Raw genomic sequence first — 27,109 nt, forward strand, 5'->3', positions numbered from 1 at the left:
CCACTGTTCTTTCTGCTTCCATTTAAATATAAATGACATAGAATTGTCCCTAAAAGCAGCATCGGTTCTTGGGGGACAGGGAGCTTCTTCAATGAAGTTCAGTGTAGTTTTTCACAAACATGATTTTAAAAGTTTCTCCCCATTTTTCCAGAGCAAGTATATGTTGTGAGTAATAATCCTGAATTAAACTGCATTAAACTTTTTAATATGTATATGATGATTAATTAAAATATTTTCAGAAGTTACATGGTATCAGCAATAGGTTTAACTTGCTTTTAACTCCCACTTTTAACTGTCTCATCTGCACATCTGCATATACTGTTGGAGGCACTGATAGGCAGGAACTGCAACTTTTGATTACAACATACTTTCCACTTCTTCCATTCCCACAGTCTCCATTTTAGTTTAAATTAATAACTTTAATTTCATCAATTTACATAATCTTTTAATTATTTCTGTTCCAGAGATGCAGTGTAAGATGCTTAAAGCTACATACACAGTGGATGCCTTTAGTTGATTTCTGGACAGTTTGCTATGTTTCTGGATTGCACTGATTTCGAATTGCAAGTGGGGAATTGGATGACTGAAACTACTCTTGCCTACCAAAAAGCGAAACACAGTAACCTTTTGGGCACACAAAAACTTAGCATATCAGGAAGATGAACTGTAGGAAGGCTTTCTATTTCGTACACGTTTTTCCCATAAGTTTAGAAGACTGTTTCTTGATTATGATATAACCCCACCTAAATTATGAAGTAGTATAAGCATCTCTAGCATCAAGTGATATTTAAATCTATTCAATGAACTGCTGTGGCAGTGAAATTGTACATCAGCTGTTACATACCTTAGAATCTTGCTGTATGTAAGCAAGAATGTACAACAATGATTTGCAAATTACTGTATGTTTTTAAAATGTTATGATTTTAGGCAATTTTAGAGATATATAGGTGGGCTCTACAATTTAATTTTTGATTTACCAATTTCCCACATTAAAGAAGCAATCCTTCTATAAGCAGTAAACTGAAACTGGAAGCAAGAATTTCTTTCCCCATAAATAATATGAAGCTAGGATGTGTGTTCTGTTTTTAATATTTTAATATTCTTGATACTTTCTCCATTCATCCCTGGGCTACTCCTTTAGTATCTCATAGGCTGTATTTTACCCACACTCATTTGGAATAGTCCAGCTGTGAATTGTCAGAGGGATGTAGCCTTGTATAAATATTCATAGGGTTGAGTGATTAATTTGTCATAGACATGCAAAAGATAAGCTAAACTGTATTCTGCTGTTTTCATCTTCAGGAGAATTCAGATAAACTTGAAAGAAGCTGGGAGTTTATTACATGCGGTGAAGTTATTTACTGCAGTAACAGTGAGAAATGCCAGGGTCTCCAGATCTTGCTGCATGCCAACTCATAGCAATAGTGTATGAGCTGATTAGCTAATCAATATGATTAGTTAAACATGCAGTTTAGCAACATCTGGTGGGCTACAGATTTCCCACCTCTGTACAAATTTGGAGCATCTTAAGCAGCTTCCCCTCCTTTCATAGCCAAATTGTAGAGTCATTCTATCCTCCAGAAATGCATAGCTATCAAAGAAGGGAATTTGCTTAAGTAAGATATTACTTAAGGGTACACGTAGTCCTCGACTTACGACCATTCATTTAGTGACCAAGTTACAATTGGGCAAAAAAATGTGATTTACAACTGGTCCTTGTACTTACGACTGTTACAGTGTCCTCACCATCACATGATCAAAACCTGGGTGCTTGGCAACTGGCATGTATTTACATTGGTTGCAGTATCCCTGGGTCACGTGATCGCCATTTGTGACCTTCCTAGCCAGCTTCCGACAAACAAAATCAATGGGGAACCATGTGATTCTGTTAATGACCATCTGATTTGCTTAATCACTACCACAAAAAATATCGTAAAATCAGGCGTGGTCATATGATGCCTTGCTTAACGACCACACCATTTAACGACTAATTTTCCAGTCCCTATTGTAGTCATAAGGACTACCTGTGCTGCAAATTTTTCCAGAGTGGGAAACCTGTGGTAAATTTCCTCCTTATCTTTAAAACTCCTCTTCCTGAATTCTTCATGAGTGGCAAAAACTATAGAAGTAAAAATATTTGTTTGGGGTTTTTTTTTCATACCAAGCAACAAACAGTATTTGTAATTTATGCTGACCCATCATTTACTGAACTCGTTTTCTCAGGTTTCCACAACACATTGAACTATTAATTAATCACGCAGATTAGATTTGCATAATATACTGAGACACCAACTATAACATATTATGTGAACACACTCATATGCTCCTGTAAAAATGGAACAGTGCTATTGGAAACCAAAAAATGAGCCTATCCTGAAGTCTTTTTGTATATGCAAAGGGTTTGGAATATATGGTAGTCAAAAACAGCCTCATTTGGAAGCTAGGCCAAATATTGTGGATCCTCGAATGTTTATTTTTCAAGGGAAATATTATTTTACTTTTAAAAACAAAAGTACTGGTCCTTATAATGCTGTATCTTCTCGTTAACATGCATACCAGGTTTTATCCTTTATTTTCAGCCTTCAAGGAAGCTATTGTTTCTTTTTAACTTTCTCCTTTGTGCCTATATTTTCTCCTTGCCAACTAGGATGGTAGAAATGTTGTTATGGTATCCTGGTGTTTAAACATGCTTCTTTCAAAACAAGTGCCACTGAAATCAGCAAAACCTGTAGTAACGTAAATTCATTTAGGCAGAAGTATTTAGAATCAGCTGCTCATTTCAGAACTGTTGCCAATAGACAGATGTTCCTTTCAGTAAGATCATCAGGCAGATGTCAGGTGGTCCCTTCACTGAACAAGCTTGAATGAAGCTAATGATCTAAAGGTCAAAGGTTTGTGTATCCTATTGTCCTGTGCAATTTTAGACTTGTCCCTTTCCTCTAACGGTTTCCACCTTTCCCCCATCTGCGTTTAGCATTAGCTTTCTACTTGTAGCCAAAATTGCATATGAAAATTTCTTATAGCATAAATCATTGATATACTATTTGTAAATGTGTGGGTGTGGGTGTGTATATATGAGAGAGAGAGAGATTTGTCCCTTTGATTCTGTCTTGACTCCTGTCGACTGCCTGGGCTAGTTCCTGAAGTTTTCTTGGCAAGGTTTTTCAGAAGTGGCTTGCTGTGCCTGCTTCCCAGGGCTGACAGAGAGTGACTGGCCCAAGGTCATCCAGCTGGCCTTGGGCCAAGGTGGGACTAGAGCTCACGGTCTCCCAGTTTCTAGCCTGGGGCCTTAACCACTATAGTACGCCAAAGTGGCTCTTATGTAAATAATGTATCGTAAGGAAAATATGTCTACCTTGATAATACTGGTTTTCTTTATCAATTTAGAAACATCTACTATCCTATAGTTTCAGAAACCTGACAGAGGTGGAAAGCTTAATTTTACTCTTGGATTATGCTTGTTACTCCTCTGTGTCCGTAAGGAGGGAGAAGCTAGAAAAGATAAACTATCTCTAAGAATTATTAATACACATAACAGGAGTGCATCGTGGCTTAACTGTATTACCATACACATGATTACTTTTGCAAGAGAAGACATGATTTTTAAAATATGATTTCATTTTAAACTCTACTGTTAGAAAGCATAGATTAAGCCTGTATATGTGTTAGTACCTTCGCTTATATAGATTCAGACTCTTGTGTTTAAACGTAGATGTGGAATCAGTAGAATAACACATAATTTAAGCAGCGGACCAACACTGCATTGAGACGGAAAAGGGAATCAGAAGAATAATTAACATTCTTCCTCTTCAAAAGAACATTCAAAAAATGGAATGTTTGGCCTCTGATTTTAAATTTGTGTTTATATAATTAAGCTAACTAAGTACTTTCTCTCCCCCCCAGATAATTCTATATGGTGATTTGCCAAAAAGTAAAGAGAATGTGGTATATATATCAAATCATCAAACTACAGGTTTGTATATGGTTGCTTTCTCTATGAGATATTTTATGTGATGTAAATAATTAAAAACATATAAGGAGTGAAGTAGAACTATGTAGAAATATTCAGACTAAACTCTCCATAATTAAATATTTGGGTTACATACTAATTTATTGTATGTGTAAGATATGATAGAATTCTGATTGAAAAGGGCAAGTTTTCTACATACAGTGAGGCTTTTAAGATTCTTATCACCAAAATCAGGCTCATTCATTTCCTGACAATCTTTGATGCTCCTGCAAGATGAGATACCTAATTTTCTCCAGTTCCTCCCTGCTCTTTGTAATTGCCTGTCTGTACTGAAAAGTTACTTTGAAAGTTCGGGGACTCTATAGAATAGCATGGAAAAAAGTTCAAAGGGATACAGGAGTCAGATAAGATTGGTAAGTTTGGTTGCAATCTTCTAGTAGTAGAAGCACTTTCTACAAATGTAAAACTACAGTTGGATTCTGTCACAACCCCCCAAGTTTCCTTTTTGGTATTAGTTTTATTGATAAACCACCTTACACACACAAGTCTTTGCCTCTGTGGAAGAGATCTGTCTAAGGACATTTCCACTCAGCCTCTGGCTTCACCCACAAACTATCAGAAGCCACTTGTACCAGCCTACAACTGTCCTTCCTGTTGCTGTTCTTACAACACTGAGTTTTCCCCATGAGCCAATGATTGCTGTCTCCAGGTAACCAGTGGGGAGCAGAAAAAAATGGCACCCAGCCTGTTCTTTCTTCTTGTCTTGAGAAGCTGGGTGAAGTGGTGATAAGGCATCACAGCTTCTGGTGGTTACTTTGCTTTAACAGAGAGGGGGAGAACCAGGAAGTTGTGCAAAAAGCAAGAATTTCTGCCAGTTCATAACCACCTGCCCTCAAGCTCAAGTGTTAGCTTTGTGAAATAGTAATTGTGTTAATTGGCTCAGGTGCAAATAAGCTCTAAACTAACAAGTTGTGGAGTATATGAGCTACTCCTGGACCAGAAGATCCTTTTGTATCACTGATTAGCTGTTTATTGTGATCCAACATTAAATATTCATTTTGTAATCTATTCAAGGTAGTTAAATAATTTTGCGTCTGATACTTGGAGATAGTTTTTAAAATACCCTCTCTTTTCTAGTTCAGCTTTTAAAAGCACATTTTGTAGAATGACAGTCTATATCTACCATGTTCTGTATTATATTAAAATGAGTTGGCAGTCTTAGCCTTAGTGAAGTGGATTAAATAGCAGCAGATTAACAAATTGTATACATTTAAAACTTTTCTATTGAGAACTGAGAAATAAATGGAGAATGGAAAGTTAAAAGACAAAAAGAGAAGGAATGGGATTGTGGAAAGAGCTTATTTTACTTTGTAGCTAAGAAGCTCAATCCATGTTCATTAGCAGCATTTGTTTTTCAGGAAAGAGAATCGGTATTCCATATGCCAAGGATGTATTACGTTTGTAAATATTTGTGTTTTGGCTTTGCAGTTGACTGGATTATAGCAGACATGTTGGCCATCAGGCAAAATGCTCTTGGACATATTCGATACGTTTTGAAAGACGGATTAAAGTGGCTTCCTTTGTACGGGTGGTATTTTTCTCAGGTAAATCTTAATTCTGTTTCTGTAATTTTATTTATCATATTTCTATAGCCACCCATCGCAAAGAAAAGGGACTCTATGTGGTGCACAATAAAAAGAATTGTTAAACCAACATATTAAAACAAGTACAATAAAAAGACATCAGCAATATTATTAATAGCAAGATAGTTGAGAAAAATTGATGTTATGCAGCTCTTTATTTATCATATAGCCGCCCCTCTCACAGAAAAGTGTGTAGTACTGTAAAGTAACTAGCAATTACTGCTTATTTTTGATACAATTGATTCTGCATCTATTTAGAAGTAAATCCCATTAGTTTCAGTAAAATATCATCCCCAGTAAACGATCTCTGAGGTCTTTTGTTACTGAAGCATAGGGCATAAGAACTATAAATAAATAATATAGTAATTCTATCTTAACAATGAATTACTATTGCATATTTTGAAAGAAAAGAAATAAAAGACTATTTTACTGATCAAGGTAACTGATTTTGTTTGTATGCTAGAGAAGAAATGTATGCTTGGTTTTCAGTCTGGTTTAATGCTACTGCCACTCCACCCTCACCTCCTTATTTGTAACTCGCCTTAACATAAATCTAATCATAATAAATCATAATGAATGGCAAAAGTTGCTACGTTACTTTCATTTTGCTGCAAGAGAGTAACTTGACTACTGCCCTAGAAAATGCTAAGTATTGCAATCCTAATTAGATTTACTCAGAGAGACCACATTGTATTCATTCACTACCAGGCAAGTTGGTATCGTTTACAGTCTAGGTAGCCACTAAACCAAACATATTTAGGATTCCCATGTAAGAAATTTACCTTAATGTTAACATCTATTTCATTAATGTTAATGTCTGACACAGGTAAAGCCGTACATATTCATGGAATAATAGGAAAATAGAATTGTCTTACAGAAGAATGAACCAAAGCAGTTCAACAGATACTGGATATACTACAAGTGTCAACACCATTGACAAAAGATTTGAAAGAAACTGAGTCTTTTTTCAGTAGCGTATTATTCTCTTTGAGTCAGTCTCCCAGTTTATGTAATAGATGTCTAGTTTATAATTTAGCAGCAATATTAATAAGGCTAATTGATCTGTAATTTGAGGAGCTTATGTGGTCCCCTTTCTTGTAGGGAATGGGATAATTATTCCTGTATTAGGTCTCTATCACAAAAAACCCATTCTTCCTCATGTATGAATTATTTACTTGCATACATTCTTCCGTTCTTTTGCTGTTTTGTTCCTCTAGTTGAACTTCATGTGGATTTCATCCTAGTAAACTATCAAGGTTTCTTTAGAGTGGTTGAAAGTTACAGATACACTTAGCAAAATTCAACTGCAGTGATTTAAATGGATGAATCCCCCTTTTATTTGGCAAGAATTTGGCAATGTTCATCTAATATTTTTATGCAGTTTCCCTATTGTAATTCAGTTAGATACAGAGTGGCTGGTTATCAAATTTGTGTGTGTGTGTGTGTGTGTGTGTGTGTACGCATGCCTTCGAGCTACTGCCTGGACTATTCATTACTGATAGTCGTTCCCTTGCCCCTGAACAGAAGGATTGCATTTTTAAATTCACCCTAGATCTGTTGCTATAGGGTAAAACTGTCTGGCATTCATTTTAAAAATACGGTAGTTTTTAACTGTGCATGCATTTGGCCAATGGGTGAGGTCACACTGTCTTTCCCCTTGCCTATGTAGCTACAGTGGAATTAGCTGTTGCATGGAAGTTTTTTTTTTTTATTACTGAAGGGAAGGGGAAACAGATAAAGTACATTAAATGTTGCGGCTGCTTGATCCCACCAAAAGATCTCTATAATCCAACATCCTGTTTCCTACATTGACAGGCAGCTGATGGTCCTCTCACCACTGATTGTGACCAGCTTGATATCCTATATGCCTTAAAATGGTAGAAGTCTTATATACTATAAAACTCACAGAAGTATTTAATTCATAGATCACATTATCTGGATTGTTCTTTCTCTTCTATTCTCTCATATCTGCAGTTTAAAAGGAATCCAATTTACTGGGATGTTACCTTATCTTTTGTTCTTCTTATCTATCTTTCCAGTTTAATCTTTCTGAATATTAATATTCTAAATCATCCATTAATACAGTACATGATCATGACACAAAAGTAATTTTTTTCTTTAAAACACGGTGTGCAGATTTGAGAAAAATACGTTTTTATGCTGTTTGGAGAGCAACAACTAGGATAATTCAGTGACCGCATTAATAACTCAGAGCTGGAAACAGTGCTTGCTGGTATTTAAGAAATAATACTGGATTATGAGAAATCTTCAATGCCGAGTGATACGTATATTTTATTCTCACTTTTATGCCCAAACCCTATGCCAAATCTGCAAAAACATGAAAACACTTCCTCTTCTTCCTGTTGATGCTGTGGTAGTGATGTCACTCGCACTCAACTAAAATTTTCCTGTGACAGTTAATTACAGAATTGTGATGGAATGTATGTTTCCTACCTCCAGTAAACATCCTGTTGTGGAATATGTGTATGTTCCGAATATGCAGAAAACAGACCGTTAGTTCAAGGAAAGCATGCTAGTAAACCCATCTGAGTTTTGGTTTGGTTTTGATCTACAAAAGAGGTCCTTAAATCATTGGAGGAGGAATATGACAATGCTTAAAAATTAGTAACAGATCTTAAAAAATATTTTTTGACACACAATTTCATGCCGCTTCCAAACAATTCTTGCATACACAATACAGTGGATAAAATTATGGTATATCTGGAGCAGAAATATATATACATATATTTAAATATATGCTGTGAAGAGAAACCAGAGCATATGGAAAATAACAATAGAGTTGATCAGGAAAGTGCTATTCCAGTTGAAGTTTTATATGGAATGGATTCTATTGGAATTTACTTCAGAAGAAGTATAAAAGATTATAACATGAACATATACAGTACTTTCATCTGTGAAACCTGTTCAAGCATTTTTGATTTCTGGCCTTGTCGTTACCCTCAGTTAGATTTTCTAGGGAAATACATCATATTTGGCTGGAGCCTCACTTTAGAGGCAGAAGAAATAGGTTGAAATGCACTTGATTCTGATTCTGGACTCTATGAATTTTTCACTGCAGTCTTAATCCTTTCGAGCTCTGCCATACTGAATATGGCACCACAGTCATAACACAAAAAAAGTGGGAGTAGGAGGGAATGGAATAAATACATTTAAGTAAGGCACCGGTGAAGAAATGGAGGTATTACATTTAGTGATGGGCTAGTCTGCACTTATTATCAGATTACCATTGATCTTCCCAAGGTCAACACGTTGGATTGGTGTGAGATCATTGTGGACAGGGGGCATGATCTTTAGTTGTACCATTTGCTTCAAAATATCATCTCTTCTACTGGCCAACAACCACCAAAGTAGCAAGGTGTCAAAGTATCAAAACAAAGATTAATAAGTGAATATTCGCACATTTAATATGAGGTCCCTATGTTACAAAATTATGGATGCGTTTTAAAAAATCTGATTTTAAAGGAGAAACACATTTAATCCGTTTAAAAAACTTCATTTTTTTTCTTTCTGATGGCTCTTTTTCTTTAAAAAAAATTATACAGTATTTCTGCTTTTATTAGACAATGGGCGAACTTAACTTACCAGTTCCAGACACAAAATCGGATTGGGTAACCTGGAAGCAATTTGACTCATTTGGGGGTTTCTTTTTTGTTATCTTTATGCTTTCATGGCTTAAAAATTGAGGGTGCAGTGGGTAGGAATTCTCTGAGTGGAACATATTACTGTGCAATTTTCCAGATACTACAAATGAAGGAATGGCCACACATCTTTACATTATATTAAAACCAACTATAATAATAGTAGTCTTGCCTTTGAATGTTGTCTTACTGATTTCTGGAAAGAGTCAAGTTTATAGGATCCAAAAAAATAACAATAACTGACAGCCTTGCTTTTTGCTTTTTTCTTTTTTTTTTTTTTTTTTTAAAATGAGGTAGAAAAGAGACTGATGACCTCCCAAGTGTTCCATTTGTTTTAGAGTTTTATTTGGACCAGCAGATAAAGCTTTGTTTATGTTTGCTCTTTGATGTTTAAGTGTACACCTGTATGAGGCAGCTAATCTTTGCCAAAATGAGGTGTTTCCCACAACGAAGGCAACTGTCTACTTCAACTGCCATTCAAAAGGTTTGAGTGACACAAAGTAATGTTCCAGTTTTGCTTGGTTTTTTGGAAGCCAGAATGGGCAGGGAAGCTTGTAGAGATATTGCTTTGGAACGCTGCTTCCAAGGAGCACTTTCGATAAACATTTGTTGAAGTGTGTCAGGCCTAGCCCAGGGAACTCCAAGAGACAATGAAAATTCAGTTCAGCTATGTTTATTAGCTACAACCTCTACCAAGAATCTTCCCAGACTGAAACCCCAGCTCCCAAGCCAGCCAGCCACAACAGAGTGAATTCCTCAGGGAGGTGCCAGTCTCATCCTCTTGTAGCGCCCACGCTCCTCCGGCGAGCTAAGAAAATGTTTATTTCCCTGAGCCTGGCCTTCATAATTCCATTCCATCACAAGTGAAGCTTTTCCTTAAAGCTTTGTACAACTCTAATAAGCTGGCTTGATAAGCTTGGCTCCTTAGCAACATAATAATAGAATGAGACTGGGTGAACATCTGAGGGATGTTCATAAAAAATAAGAAATGAAGCCTTTTTTACCCTGGCTTCTCCTGGTGGTAAAAATATTTTGTTAACTCTTGGTATAATAAAGCAATCTTTGCATTAGCTGTTATGTAAAGCAGCATTCATGAAATCATCAGTACTGTATATTTTAAGTGAAAATATTTGGTGTTGATAAAGCTCACCAGCTTCTGTCTTTATTCGTCTTGGAGAGATCATTCCAAAATACTTCATTATAAGAGCATTAAAAAACTTAGTATATATAATCAACAATAGTCTTTTACAGATCTGGGCTACACCCATTATTAACGGACTCATACAACAGGGCTTTCCTTCCTAGTTCACACCCTCATAAAATGTGCTGTGAGACAACATAGAGCGTGTTTTGAGATATGGTGGCCTGCAGGAATAAGGAGTATACATTCTGTGAGCATTCTATTGTTAGTGGATGAACATTATTAAAAGCAGACTATTGTATGTATGTAAATATAATACGTTCAGTAGTAATTCAATTTTAACAGTTTGCTGAAACATAAGTGATCTCATTAGGTGCTTTGTATTCCAAAGAAAAATTCCCACACTTAGAGAAATGTTCCTTGACTAGCATCCATATAGAATCAAGTATCTCTGGGTCAAAAAGTACATTTTTTCTCTGTTTCCTATTTTTTTGAATAGAATTTTTTTTACAAAATTAAAAACAAAAAACCCCTGCATATTCCTATCTTTGCAAAGTCAAACTTAAGAGCTTGGAAAGCTGCTTACTGTACAGCAGGGTAAAATGCTGGTACTTTAAATTTTTTATTCTAGAATATCAAAATACTGTTTTATGAATCATTAAGAGTTATAAACATATTCAATTTATTTATGTACTAGCATGGCGGAGTGTACGTGAAACGAAGTGCCAAATTTAATGAAAAGAAAATGAGGAACAAATTACAAACCCAGATGACAGCTAAAACTCCAGTAAGCTTATTGATTTCCACTTTGTATGTACATTCTGTGTGTGTGTATGCATGCCTATAGTTGTGTGTTTGTGATATCAGCTGCCACAAAAGTGAGATAAACTGATATGAAAATGGCAAACTACACGAGTGAATTCATTGGCGTAATTCCCCTTTTCCCCCTTTTCTACAGAATGGAATGCTGGGTTTATACTTTCCTTCCAAGAAGTCAAGCAGTTGCTCTAAGCAGATCTCTCTGGTTGGTTGCTAGAAGGATAAACATCTGTATCTTCCAGGAAAAGTCCTGGTATTAGGATGCAAAACTGTTTGTATAGAAAAATTAGGCTACCACCTCTTAATCTAAATTAAGCAAACTTTATATTGGTGAGAAAGCCTGAATTTATCTGAGTCCTTTTGGCAACACAAGTAAGGTTCAAAGGCTTTTTAATGAATATTTTAAAGATACAGCTTTGACAAATGCTTATCAAGGATAGCCGTTATTTACATCTCTTCTGGACTCAGCTTGCTTGCAGTCATCCATAACTTCTATTTCATTGCAGTTTGATCCTGGTTTTTAGAAGAAACTTAAATGATGATCTGCTATGATAACTACAGTGAACTATGATTTGATGCAAATCTAGAATAACTAGATGGGATATGGGAAAATAGCAGTAGAAAAGCATAGGACTTATTGCTTTAGCATCAAATCACATTTTGATACATCATCTTCTACCTTTTTCTTTTACTACCCAAAATAGCTTTTATTTATGTACTTTTATTTATTTGAACAATTTACATAGCTACCCATCTCCCATAGCGACTGGGTGCCTTACAAAAAATTAAAACCAAAGCAATGCAACGCAATTTATAAACAATATACAAAGAAAATATATACCCCGTGCCGGGGTTAAAAAAAAAATCTATTTTGGTCATGGAGACAACAACCAAACCACCAGCCAGCAGGAGTCACTTAATCTTCCAATCCAAACCACCTGTGGAAGCATCCAGGTCTTTTAATGCCTTGCGAAAGGCCAATGGAGTCAGGGCCATCTAGATCTTGGAGGAGTTAATTCTGTATTATTGGCAGAAATAAACAAGGATTGATAACGCTGCATGGACTTCTTTCAGAATGGTTTCTTTACGTTTCTACCATGATCTATAGAATGTTCAGTGCAGCTTTATATGTCACTTTGTGACTGACATATAGAGTTAATGTATACTTTACAGTATATATTACCGTATTTTTCCGTCAATAAGACGCCCCCATGTACAAGACAACCCCCACTTTTCCAACCCAAAATTAAGAAATCAATATTTTAAAGATAGTGCAGAACACATTTTTATTTAGTAATTAGTTAACATTTACCTGATACACTCGGTGGGAGGAGGTCCAAACCGTCTCTCTGCAGCTCTATTTCCATGCTCTTTTGCATAACTGATTACATTCAATCACGAGTGAAACTGCTGATAGCTTGTCTCTGCAAACAGACTTCCTCTAATTGGTTTGTTCAGCATCAGCTGATGTCAGTTACATCAGGCTCGTGATTGGAGGAAGTCTGTTTGGGAGACAAGCTAATTCACTCGTGATTGGAGGCTAGCAATAGGAGGAAGCCTGTCTGCAGAGACAAAGTATGGGCAGTTTTGGAACCGCGCAGTTCTCTCCTCGGCTGACTTCCTTGAATAAGACGCCCTTCAATTTTTAGCGTAAGGATTTTAGAAAAAAGTATCGTCTTATAGTCGGAAAAATACAGTATATATACTATACAGGAAACATTTTGATTAAGATATTTAAAACTGAAGAAACTCATTCTTTTAAACATTTTGAGAATTCTGATTTAAGGGTCATATATACCCCTTTTAAACAACCCTAAGCAACAGTAGTGGCAAAACATTAATGCAAGTTTATATTCATGAAAAGTTCAGGTAATGACTGGTGCATAGTTGTATTTTTTCACTAGCAAGGAGAATAAGAATGCAAATTAAAGGAAAAAAGGAATTTCAATACAGTATTATTGTCCAAATAATTCACAATTGATGAAAAGGTGATGTTAAATGAACTGAGTTTTGCTTTAATGCAGTAACTCTGGCTTAGCTCTGCATTATTTACAAATTACACTTGTGAGAACTGATAGGAGCACAATTGTGTTATGCAGGGCTGGAAGAAAAAGAGACTTTTGACTGGAGCAACCTCATGGAAGCTCAGCTTTACAACTTACTTGTCATTCAGTTCTCAGTCTTAATGGTAAATTGTTTAACTTAATAAAACTGTTTGTACATATATATATATATGTGTGTGTGTGTGTGTGTTTAATTCCACAGATGTACCTTGTGATTTTTCCAGAAGGAACACGTTACAATCCAGAGCTACCAAAAGTCATTGCAGATAGTCAGTCATATGCTGATAAGGAAGGTAAGGAAAACAAGGTGAATTTGAGATGAAAAGACAAGCGTGACAGAATTCCATTTATTTAAAATATTTTTCTCCCACTTTTCTACTAAAAACACTTCTGAAGATGAAGTGGAAGGAAATAGATTACAAGTGGTTTTCTTGAAATGTAGTGTCATGTGGCAAATAGCAAGCTGTTAGAGCCAGGATTTTGGGGGTAGTAGAATCTCCACTCTTCCCAAAGATGTTTTTTAAAGCCCCAGCTTATGATAGGGGTAGTGCAGTTCTCCTGATCCTGATACCATTGATCCATGACACCTTACTGGACCTCCTCTGAGCTCTGGGAGTCACTGTTTTACAGTGATTTCTCCTCCTTCATGAAGGAGAGGTTCCAGTCAGTGATAGTGGGAGCGGGGAGGTCATGTCCTAAAACCCATCACTTTGGGGTACTACAGGGCTTGACACTCTTGTCATTCCTGTTTTACCTCTATAGGAATCTGTTGAGGCAGGTCATCCACCAGCATGGGGATCAAGTATTAAAATTAATGCTCAAGATGAATTGTGCAAAGGCCCTCCCTGCTGCTACCTGCCCTTTCAGCAGGAGCCAAGAGAACCCCCATATTGTGCACCAGTTACGTCTGAGAGTGCAACCCCTTACAAAACTAAATGTGGAAAATCTGAACTAGGTGACCCCAAAGCCCATAGCCACTTGGTCTTGCTTGAGTTCACCTGAAGCTGTTTTTCCCCATCCAGACTTCCCCCCACCCACAGGCTTCCAGACACTGGGAAAGAACCTTGGCACCCTTTGATTGAGATGTACAACTGGGTTTTATCAGCATATTGACTGACCCCATACCAACAGATGACCTCATCTAGCAGTTTTATGTTGATACCAAAAGGAGCAGAAAAAAGTAGACCCCTGAAGCACCCCACAGAGAAGAGGTCTCAGGCTAAGTCTCCCCTTCCCTATCAATGCTAACTGGAACTCACTCTGGAAGAAGGAGAAGAACTGTAGAAATTAAATATTACCTTGACAGAGATAAGACAGATCCATTCTCAGAGCAACGAAGGGAAAGCATGACTCAAGTGCAAAACAATCTGAGAGGAGAAGGAAACTATTCAGACACTCCTTAGTTTTACAGGAGGATAGGGGGAAGGGGAAGTAAAGCATAGTCAAACTTGCAAGATTCTGTTATAATAGTCCATCTTAATAAAAGTAGTTTTAGACTTCCCTGGAATCTCCATTGTGAGGCTGACAAGAACCGTTGCAACACCATACCTCCCACTCCTAAATCTTAAAGCTGGTCCAGAAGGCTACCATGTTTGATGGTATCAAAAGCTGCTGAAAGGTCAAAACGGCCTAGTGTGGATGTACCAACCAATTCCAGTCCCATCAAAGGTAGTCTACTACTGTAATCAATGCTGTTTCAGTGAGATACCCTGGTCTGAAACCTGACTAAAAGGAGTCCAGGGCCTTCTGGAGGTACAAACTAACAGCAGTTGGAGACTAGACAAAATTGGATTCAGAGATGGCTTCTTGAGTAGGGAAGAGACTTCTACCACTTTAAGAGCCAGAGGAATCATCCCTTCCCTCAAGAATGCATTTATTATTTTGTCTCCTAGAAAGTCTTAACCAGGAAGAATGAGGATCTAATACACAGGTGGCCATATTCACAGCACTAAGGACCCTGTCCACTTCCTCAGAACCAACAGGTTCAAAATCCTTCCAGATAACTATGCTGGACTGTGCCTTAGTCAATTCCAAGGGACTTGCACAGTCAGAATCTAATTCAGAGTATTTTGCGGCAACTATGTATGACAGATGTCTAGAGTAGTCTTCATAGCACCTTTGTAGATGCTCTTCTTTACTTACCAAGGAAAAAATGTGTTACTCTAGCTTACTGGACAGCTAACTATGAATGTGATAAGAGCAGAAAAATAGCTATGTTTTTTGCCACTCCTTATCATCAAAAGATAATCTTTAAGAAAGGCTGTTACCTGTGCTAAATCAGATTCACTCTTTGTCTTCTTCCAGTGACTTTAGATACTTCTTTTGTGGCTTCTTCTCCTGGAGTTCCTCAGAAAACATTTGAGTTCTCTGGGTACTATGGACAGAGCCTGCAGAAATCTGATCGAATCCAAGGCCATGGCTGCCTTCTCATTCCAGGCGACAATCAGGGCCTCAGTCAAAACATACATCGAAGCCTCAGGAACAACCCTGAGTTCCTTCTGAAACCAAACAGCATCCATCAGATGTCTGGGTTTCTTTCTTCATGTTGGCAATGAGTGGCTGCCGAGAACTCCAGAGACTAATAGAGAGTGAACTGACCATGGCAGAGGACAGATGTTAATATAAGCGAATATGTGTAGCTCAGGGTTGAACTGTGGAGTCCTTGGAGTTCTCTGAGCTTGGTTGTTTTCTTGCAAACGTTTCGTTACCCGGCTAGGTAACCAAAAGACCCAATAGCCCAAGAATAAAAAACAGGAGTCATCTACAACATACAGTGTAAGGACTGTAACAACCACTATGTAGGACAGATAGGCAGAAGGCTAGCAGAGCGCATCCATGAACACCAACTAGCAGTCAGAAGACACAATGAAAACTCCTTAATCTCACAACTCATGGACAGACTTAACCATAATTTCAACTGGGAAACTGTCAGCATCTTAGACCAAGCTAAATCCAAAAATGTGAGGGAGTTCTTGGAGGCTTGGTATCAAACAAGGCAGCCATCAACAGGCACATAGAGATAAATAACATCTACACACTATTCAAAAGACAATAGAAAGGAAAACAAAGGACCAGAACATCTCCTCACTAGCAGTCATCACCCAGATAAGCAGAGAACAACACCAAGATTATCACCAGACATACAATCAAGCAGTAAACAATACCCTAATCAAGAAGCTACCAGAGGGAAGAAATAAAACCCATACCCCCACCAACACTGGCAGGGCATGCCACAGTATATAAACAGAGATCAAACCCCATTCTATTCTAGCACTGAAGATGTTATCTAGCAAGTGAGTCGGCCCATAGCAGCTTGGGTCAGGTCCATGGATGGCATGATGGACACCACCACCCCGCAGGGAGGGCAGATTATAGCCCCCCAGTACCACTGGGAAACTCCACCATTAACCCAGCCACAGGCTTAAACAGATCAGATAGGGCACACTGCAGCAGAAAGGTTGGTATAATAGCAGTCTCATCTGATCCCTAGAGCCCAGTCTCACCAGCTGTCTCACAACTGGCTATTTGCCAATTTGGGCCTCAAAAGCTGCAGGGGTCTATAACCCTAACTGTACAGCCACTCCATTGCCCATACCCTGGCCTCAAGGCTGGTGCCACACTTGAAACCAAGGTGAACACATTTCTGAGAGGGAATACAGGCCAGATCAGCCCTTCTCATCCTCTATTAATGTATGAGAGAAGCTTTATTACAGGTTGATCTGGCGTTCAGTAGCAACAATGAAAACCCCAGGATGCTGAGATCTGATGTGTGAGCATTGGGACTGAGCATGGGGGCTAAAAGGCAGAACCAGTATTAAGCACCAAGCCAGCCTTCCCTGAATATGCCACTGTCTTGTCGCTTGGGCATAGCTGATGGGTTCACATATCACGCTGAGCTGTAAACAAATTATATTCTGCTTAATAATGTGATGCTACAATTAGTGATGCTACAGGACTGGCTACATAAAATTAGTTATTTTTGTTTGTGCAATTTATCCACTAGCTCAGTCCAAAATAGATTTCTAGACAGTTTACAGATATTAGTAATATGTAAAAAATACATAATAATACATAATATAAATAAATTAACATAGATGCGAATGGCTCCACAAGCCCAACTTGAATCAAGCTCTAGAAGGCCATGAGATGGGGGCAGGCTGTTCCATCAGAGGGGAGCTTTCGCCTGGAATGCCCACTGTCAGGCCCACTGCTAGTGCACCGCCTGGTAGGGAGGGGCGCTTACCAGGCACTTTCTGGCCATTCAAATTGTATGGGCAGAATCAGACTCACGGAACAGTTCCTTGGATACCCAGACTACAAGCCATGTAGGACTTTAAAGGTAGCAGTGACCAGTGCCTTGAATTGCACTAAGAAATATGCTGATAACCAGATCAGCTCCCAGAATGGTAGTGTAACATGGCAGTACCACGACAAGCTAGTAAGCATGAAGGCTCTTGTGCTTTGGACTAGCTGAAGTTTCTGGGTGGTCTTCAAAGGCAGCTCCATGCAAAGCAAATTATAGTAAACTAGCTGAGAGGGATGACAAAAGCATGAGTGACCATCTTCAGCTATGGTCACGGTGGTTGCCTAGCTGCAGTTAATTTGCTAATTGGAACTATCTATAACTTGTTACATTGTTCTAAGGCATAGTTGGGTGTGGAAAGACTCAGGATTTAACCTAAGGATCAACTGCAGATTTATACTTAACGTATAAGGACCAACAGTTTCTTAAATACACGTGTTCACAGTAGGAATTTTTAGGGATCATAATATCATGGAAGGAGAAGAGATTCATCCCTTCCTTTTCCAGCTGTTCCATCTTTTCATGTGTTGAAAAGGAAATTCCTCCTGCTTTATGAAGTCAAAGCTACTCCAAAAACAGCTGAATTTTGTCCAGATTGTAGCTTCAGGATGAAAATAATAAATCTCACCTTCCTGAATGCTATAATCCCAAACAACTTGTTCACATAGAGTTAAGGAAAAAAAGTAGGTGTAACTGCACATTGAACATAAAATGCAGTTTTATGATCTCTAAAATAATGAGACATTCATAGTGTTCCATATAGCTATACTTCAGTTTTCAATGAATTAATACATTAATACATTAATAATTCACTAATTAATATATTAAGCCATAACATGATTTGGTTGATGAAATTGGTGTTTTCATTTCATACAGAAAATGGAATAGCTCCACTACTCATATTGAGAATCTGATTACCACCCCCTCCCCTCTTCTCCCTCAAAGCTAGTGTCTTTCTATTGTGGAGGGGCTTAAATAAACTAGCTTGAACACTTTGGCATAAATCACTAAGTATATAAATACATTTCAGAGTCTTACATAAAATAAAAGGAAGGACTTAAATAGGTTTCATGCTTTGTTTATTTAGCAAGAACAGAATTCTCTTAATATTTCCAAAAATTACTTTATTCTGTCTTTTATCATTAGCTATAAAACTTTTGTGTCCCATAATATCTTTGTGGTATTTATTGTAAGATCCTTAACAAAAGAGCTTACAATGATAACTCAACAGAAAAAAGGCCATCATTATATAGGAATGTAGGCCCTGTGTTCTTCATATTAGCATAGTTTAAATAATCGGAGAGAAAATAAGAGAGATACTCTGATATTTAGAAGTTAATGCTTAAGAGGTTTTTTTTTAAAAGAAAACCTTGGAGAATATACAACTAAAGCTGAGCAGTGGAGCCCAACAAATTCATCATAATCCCTCAAATAAGGAAAAACTCATTTAAGGTATTTGTTCCTGAGGTAGGGAGTTGAATTAGGTAAGAAAGATCATAGTTGTTGTACACTCTTAACTGTTGTGGATGTCCGTTTTTTATCTTGTTTTTCAGAATTAAAGTGTAGTCCCATTAACCCAGGGAGATTACTACGGGGTCTATTAGTTTTGCTGCCACCCCCACATATTTCCTGATGTGGAAACCCTTTTGTTTTTCATATACAGATACATGAGATAATGTGGGGAAGTTGCAGAAGAGCACACTCACTTTTTTTAATGTTTAAACAAAGAAATTAACTTTTATTATGTAACTTAACATGAGTTATAAACAGAATTTTCTTAGCTTTCTCAACAAGATAATTTCTAGTAAGTTATATATTATAAAGCATTTGTAGGCTGATAATGCTTGCCTTTCCTGGCTATAAATAAGCATACAGGTAGGTTATGATTAGCACAAGTTTGAATAATGTGATATTTGATTTACTGCAACTTGTAAATTGATACCAGGTTGCATTTAATGTGACCCAAAATTCAGTTAATGTGAGGGGAGTGCGTGTGCAGTTGTGCTTGGGGTTTTAGACACTGCTAGTCTTCGTGTGTGCAAAATGGAGAAAAGGAAGATTTGTCCGAGGAAAGCAGTACAAGTTTGAAAAAGAAGAGGTTTATTATTACATTAGAGCAAAATTTGATGTAACCGAACAACATGAACATGGTCATAGCAATGCTAAAATAGGATGAAATGTTGGAATGCTTTAATCTATGGCAGATTTTTTTTTTTTAATTTTGCTTTCTGTAACTACTCTGGGACTTTGTTAACCATAAATTTAAATTCTATTCTTTTTATCCTTTACTGTAATATTTCATTAATATATATTAAAACATGTTTAAACATTTTCATGGCCTATTTCTGTCGAGCTGGAAACAATTACTATATTTTCCATAGCAATATCATTTTGAATAGTGTGAATTTGAATAATTTTGTGGGATTTATTAACCACACTAATCAAGAGTTACTTGTATTCCTAAACCTGTCATTCTAACAGTTGGAAGATTTCCTTGGGCTAAGACTCAGAGCTCCTCTCAGACCTGTTCTTCTTATACCTCCCAGTCCATCTCTTCTCAGTCCCCCTTCCTTCCAGAATTTCAGTTGGGAGGAGGTGCCCCGCATTGCTGTTCTTTGAGAGATAGTTCTAATACCCAGTCACCACACTAGTGTCATGATTGAGTAGTCAAAGCAAGGTAGAGTGCTAAAAGCAGCCCTCTGGAGCATAAACAAAAATAATGAGGAGCTGGTTCTGGAAGCAAATATTGAAATAAATTCTGAGTTGAGTTACAATTTACTGGTTGAGATTGTATAGAAAATGTCTAAAAGTATATAAAAGAGGATATATAGGAAGCCTGTAAGAACACATGAACATTTTGTGAAAAACTGGAAATACGGTTATTTTTCATCTCTTGGAAGGAGTTGATAAAGTTGATTCAAAACTTAATTTTCTGTACCATGGATGCAACGCCTGACAATGTTTTATATTGTGGAGTCCTTGGGGTTCTCTGAGCTTGGTTGTTTCCTTGCAAAGGTTTCGTTACCCAGCTAAGTAATACCTTCAGTGCTAGAATGGAATGGCTTCTTAGGCATTCAGATAGAAAAAATAGTTGTTCCTTGGAGGTTTGCCCACATGCAAATTTCTCCCATCTCCGTGCTTTCTGAAGCGTTTGACACCCATATGTGGTACCAATAGAAGGGAATATGTGTAGCTCAGGGTTGAACTGTGGAGTCCTTGGGGTTCTCTGAGCTTGGTTGTTTTCTTGCTGGGCTAGGTAACATCTTCAGCACTAGAATGGAATTCTTTGGATGGAATGTTTTATATTCCCTCACAGTTTTGGAAGGATGTAGATTTGTAATGACGTTTCATTCACATGTCACTTATTTAACATGTTCATATTTGGACTCTTTGGATGTATATTTTGTGTTCCATAATGTGATAGTAAGTTACTGAAGAATATTTTTGCCACAACAGATCTTTCTCTTCAGTGAGCAGAGAAAGTTTGGGTGTCTTCTTTGCAAATTAAATGTGTGTCTTGGAGATTTAGCAGATCTGGCACTTTAGAATATGCCCCAAGATTCACCGAATTGATCATTGATGCTGGGTAGACATGTGATAATTCTCCTTCAGGGTTAAAAAAGAAAAATAAAAACATTAGTTTGGGTCTAGGGAAAAGCAGGAATTGATGACTGACTTTACAGCTGTCACCTGAAGGATGTAGAGATGTTATCATTTTTCCTGTGCAACCTGCTAAATCCTTTTCCCTATACCTTTCCTCTTGGTTAGGACTCTCAGTATTAAAACACGTTCTTACTCCACGGGTGAAGGCCACTCATGTTGCTGTTGATTCCATGAAGAGCTACATAGATGCAATTTATGATGTTACAGTGGCATATGAAGGTACTGTGGACCATAAAGGACAAAGGAAGGTAGCACCATCCATGACAGGTGAGTAGGTATTACTTAATTACTTTTACAAAACCTCCTCTTACCTGAGTCAAGCTGGGAAAAATTTGTATCCTTCATGGAATTTCCAAAACATTCAAGATGAACTTTTTCTGGATCCCAAATGATATTCAGTTGGGCACAGCTTTTTGCTTGACTTCTTAGTTTTTAATTAATGGCTTGCTTCCATTTCGGTTGTCTTTCTACTGGCCGGCAAATGTATTTGTGTAGATAAGCTAGCATTTAACATGATTTGTTGCTACACTGGACTTTAAACTAGGGGGGAGCTCTTTGGTTTTTTTAATATGTTTTTATATTTTAATTATATGGTTATATCTATATTTTTTTAACATATAGATATATTAAGGACAGCAACTTACTTTACTTTGTAGCCTGTTCAGGCAGGCATAACCTGTGAGTTCCATAATCTTCCTCTCCTAAAAGGGCAAGAATGAGGTCTTACCTCTTATATCATAACAAGAATCACCATATGTGAGCCCAAAAATGTTTCTAATGGATTTGAGGAGGGGAAGGACAGAAATAAAAGTGAAAATAGAAGATTTCACCCCACACAGAGCAGGCACACACATTGATTGATTATGTGCCAACGGGTCAATGTCAGCATTAAGCAACCACATAGGTAGATATTCTCCAAGTCTTTGAACCATGCACCCATCGTTGCTGTAAGTGATCCATCCTCCTTGCTGCTGTTCATCCTCTTTTTCTCCTTCCTTCCTCCTTTCCCAGCATTAGAGCCTTCTCCAGAGAGCCAAGTGTTCACAGAATGTGCCAAAATGGGATAATTTGAACCTAGTCATTTGTGCCTTGAGTGAGATTTGTTCTATGATCCATTTGTTTATTTTTGAACCATTCATGGTATTCTCAGGACTCTTCTCCATCATCAAATATCAAAAGCATCAATCCTGTTTCTATCCTGCTTCTTCAGAGTCCAACCTTCATTTCCATAGAGTGTCACAGAGAAAACCATTGTGTGCACAATTCTAATCTTTGTGGGTATAGACGTATCATGACATCTGAATGTATTTTCCAAGGCCTTCATTGCTACTCAACCAAGTGCTCATCTGTGGCATATTTCTTTACTGCTACTTCCTTTACTATTGATAGTCAATCCAAAAAAGCAAAAGCTGTCTTCATTTTTAATTCTAAGCCTGGTTGCTATACCTATTTTTGTTAATTTGGTCTTTATATGTAATCTTACTCCCATTTTATCACTAGGCTGCTTGATTTCATTACTAGAGCTTGCAGATCATTTTCATTTTCAGCACTCAGAGTAGTGTCATCAGCACAGCACACATTATTGATGTTTCCTCCTCCAAGCCATTTTGGTTTCCTAGGCCTATACAATCTAATTACATTTTCCTACTTAATATTTCTAACATTGGCATTCCAGTCTCCAACCACAAGCAGTGCATCTTGCTTGCATGTTCTATCAATTTCAACTTTAATGTGACTATAAAATTCATGAATCAGTGGTTGGAGCATAAACTGAAATAATCAAAATAATTGCATTGTCATATTAAAGAGTTCTCCGCAAAATCTACTTGATGTAATCACCGATTGCATTGGTGGTGGAATGCAAGCAAGTACAAAGCTGGAAAGTTGCATATAGACTGTAGGCTGCCCATCTGAGCTATTTGTCCATCATTAGCCACAAACTAAATGGACAGTGAAGTCTTCTGTTATGACTGAATAGTGCTCAGTGCAACACACCAAGTAATAGCAATCCCTGTTGGGATTGTTAGGCATGTCTGCTCATAGGGATGAGGGATTTCTGATCTTAAGAGACATGCATGTCCACTACAGAAAAAGGTGGATTAAATCTTTTTGCCTGATGACAGTTTAAAGTAATTTTTTATTTAATATGGAAAAGATTAGGAACTTAAGTAAAAAATACATGTATACTAAAGGTAAGGGAAACAAAGAGCAATTATTTCAGAACCATGGAGAAGATTTGTACAGAATAAAGATATCAGATAATTGCAACAGAGTGCCCCCTTGTTTCAGGAAGAGTAATTAAACAAGATAGAGAATTATGTAAGATACATTGGAATTCTCTCCAACCCCTTTACTAGTAGTTGCTGTATTTTCTTCTGTGTAATGAAGTAGCAGGTTGTGTGCATATTATTTTTCCCCCAGAAAATGCTATTTTGTTTATGTTTAAATACACTCTTAGGATAGCACTGCTACCCTGTTTTCTTCTTTTTATTAATAATAGGGTTTTTAAAAACAATATGTATTCATGTCTACAGTTTTTAGGAAATAAGGCTTTGACACAGACTTACTTCTGAGTAAACAAGGATCACTTTGCATTTAACTTTTTAAAGTTGAGAAAATTTGTTACTGTTTCTCTTTGGATTTTTTTTTTAATCGTAACCTTAAGAATAAACTGTAAAAATAGGTGCATTTTCTGAGAATAGAATTTAGGGATTTTATTTGAAACAAGACAGAGACTCTTTCATTTTGTACCAGTATATACAGGTAAAAATTAAAATCTGATGCATTCATCTGAGCCATCTAGCTCAGCCAGCCAGCCAGCCAGCCAGCCAGGGTTGCTGGGAGTCGGGCAGCATATACATTTAATAAATTATGATTATTATTTACTTCAGTCTAGAAGTGGCATATATTCAGTTATTCTTATTTACAGCAGGGTCTCCAATCTTGGTGGGGGAAAACACCCCCTGCGCCAAGATCTATCTATTCTGGCTGCTATTATTGTAATTTCTTTGATTGTTGTGAGCCGCCCACAATAGTTGAGAGTTGGGCAGCATACAAGTTTAATTACATTATTATTATTATTATTATTATTATTATTATTATTATTATATACACAACAATATGAAATCACAACTGCCAGTTCTTTAGCTGGTGTTGGCCTTCATTCACATCAAGTTCTTCCCAAGGACCTAGGATGTCATGATATATCAGTGTAATATATGTGCAGTTCCAAGCTGTGTGGCCTTTTGTAATTGTCAGGTAGAAATGTTGTCAATGCACAGATTTTTTAAGTCCTATCTAAGATTTTTTGGTATGGCACCCAGTGTGCCAATAACCACTGGGACCACCACTGCCAGTTTATGCCATAATCTTTCAACTTCAGTTTTCAGATCTTGATATTTTATGATCTTCTCCAATGCTTTGTCTTCTACTCTACTATACCTTGGTATTGCCACATCAATACTTTCTTCTTTTCAACCTCAGTTAAATCTGGTGTGTTATGCACAAAACTTCATCAGTTTCTCTTCTGAAATCCCGCATATTCTAACCTCATTTTTTATTACTTTTTCAACTATATGTTCCCACCAATTTTTCATTACTGGCAGATGATAATTTACAGATGTTCCATGAATCCTTTTGGCAACTCTGTTATGTCGTTGTTTATAGTCAGTTTGTGTGATCTTCTTGCATGAGCTGAGTATATGATCTATACTTTCTTCTGTTTCTTCTGTTTCTTTACATAATCTGCACTTCAAATCATTTGTTGATTTTTCAATTCTGGCCTTGGTTGCATTAGTTCGAATAGCTTGTCTTTGAGCAACCAATATCAAGACTTCAGTTTCTTTTTTTAATATTCCAGTTATAAGCCATTGGCAGGTTTTATCTTTATCCGCTTTATCCTCAATCTTTTGTAGAAATTGATCATGTCATGCTTTTCTTTGCCAGCATTTTGTTCGTGTTTTTATTACATTAGGCACATTTTGTTTCCTATACATTCAGTAAGTTCCAGTTTTTACCTTGCATCAGTGCTTGTTCTTGACTGTCTTTTACATAGTCTGCCAATGCATGCTTTTCTTCTTCGACACTTTGTTTGACTTGGTAAACCTCTGCCTCCATTTCTGTGGGGCAGGTATAATCTAGCAATATCACTACAGGGATATGCATAGTGAATACTCTTTCTCTTTTTTTTTCGGTCCAAACTGTCCAGTTCAGCTTGTGTCCAGTTAATAATTCCAGCAGTGTATTATAACAGATATGGCCCAGGCATTGATGGCTTTGATGGCGTTTCCACCATTCAGTTTTGTCTTTAACAGTGTTCTTACTCTTTGGATGTATTCTTTACTTACCACATTTTTAACTTGTCCATGCTTGGTGTTATCCAACATAAAATGCCCAGATACTTATAGGCTTCATCCTGATGGCTCCTGATCATTTGGCCATTTCAGCATTTCAATTCCATTACTGTTCGTGATTTTACCCCAATTTATTCCTATGTAGCACATTTCTCTAGGCCAAATTTGTTTTCCATTTTTAGAATTTCTATTGCCATGCATATATTGGTAAAATCCCTTCTGGTCTGATTGGAATAGCTGATTTGGCTTAAATTGGATGATTTGTGCCTCATAGTGTTTATTATTGTTGTTGGTCACACAATCAGCCAGATGTTTAGACTGGATTTCGCATTTTTATCCACCTATCTTTTGTTGTTGTTGTTGTTGTTATATGCTTCCCTGTTCTTTCTGTGGTAGAGTTCCTGACCTTTTTTATTTATTTTTTCCTCTCTTCCTTCTGTTTCCTATCTTCGTGCTCCTTTCCCCAGGAGGCAAGGAATCTGTAATGGGTTTCCATTGATACCCATGGACAACATATTACTAGCTCCAGCTTTTAAATATCTGGGATATCTGAATAACTATGCAGATCTCCCAGTTCGTTCTCTCTTGTCTCGAGGTGCTCAGGATACCATTTTTGTTACAGGCAGAATTCTAGCCAGGTCATATTTATGCCTACTCAAAGTATTTAACCTTTAACCTTGGAACAAGTCCCCCCTAAATACCTAATGTTATACATCACTGTTGTAGTGCATGCTGGCAGGCATTGACATTAGAGGAAAAAGTGGGGAGTAGACTCCCATTGTGTTTGATAATATAGTAATTATTTAAAAAAACCCAAATGTGTGATTTCCATGAATTATTTTGTATGTTCATCTGGTGGTGGTGGGGACCTGGCAGGATCCTGTTTTCGGCTACTTCTGCCTGAACCTGAAGAGGTCTTGGCTTTTGGTCTAGGCTTTCCTCCTTAAGCCTCCAGCCCATTTTTAGAATTAAGATTCATTTCCAAAATTCCTAGCTATAATGCCTCTCCTTAAATCAAGAAACTTCGGTGTCTTTGTTACTTAATTTATTTTAAATTGTCTGAATTTTTCATTTCCTTTCTTTTATGGTGCTTCTGCAAGCAAATACAGATGCTTGCTGATGTTTGAGTTCTATTTTTTTTTTTTTAATTTCATATGACTGAAAAGTATACTAGAAAGAGTTCCTTTCAGGATTTTTGTTCCCATCAGTGTCCCCTTCATGCATTGCAAACAATATCTGGTTCACAGTTAGAAAGCCAGCATCTAATGAAAAGTTTGAGGTAGTATATGGTTCTTATCATGTTCTTTGTGGAGAAGGATTTTGTTTTATTTCTGCTTCCAAGAATGGCCTTCTGGCAAATTTGGAAAAATTAAGCAACCCATCAAATTCTGGCATTTCTAGGTGTTATCCCTAAAATTGGATGTAATTTGTACTTAATGAATTGCTACAGTGAGGTTTAGTTTTGTAGCATAATTGCACAAACCTTGGGGGAGTTG

The 27,109-nt window shown here is 37.1% G+C and overlaps 1 protein-coding gene across 1 annotated transcript in view; it reads left to right on the forward strand.

Annotated features, from left to right (window-relative positions):
- Positions 1-27,109, forward strand: part of AGPAT5 (1-acylglycerol-3-phosphate O-acyltransferase 5) — a 31,878-nt gene that overhangs the window by 1,629 nt on the left and 3,140 nt on the right. Inside the window, exons 2-6 of the mRNA XM_088136850.1 lie at positions 3,904-3,973; positions 5,459-5,574; positions 11,111-11,200; positions 13,498-13,588; positions 21,367-21,528. Coding sequence (XP_087992976.1) covers positions 3,904-3,973; positions 5,459-5,574; positions 11,111-11,200; positions 13,498-13,588; positions 21,367-21,528 — 529 coding nt within the window. The remainder of the gene's footprint in view (positions 1-3,903; positions 3,974-5,458; positions 5,575-11,110; positions 11,201-13,497; positions 13,589-21,366; positions 21,529-27,109) is intronic.

Source organism: Python bivittatus, unplaced genomic scaffold (assembly GCF_059951505.1).
Source record: "Python bivittatus isolate LINGU-HERP-01145 unplaced genomic scaffold, Pbiv_v1 ctg000020_np1212, whole genome shotgun sequence".
In the NCBI taxonomy this organism is placed as follows: domain Eukaryota; kingdom Metazoa; phylum Chordata; class Lepidosauria; order Squamata; family Pythonidae; genus Python; species Python bivittatus.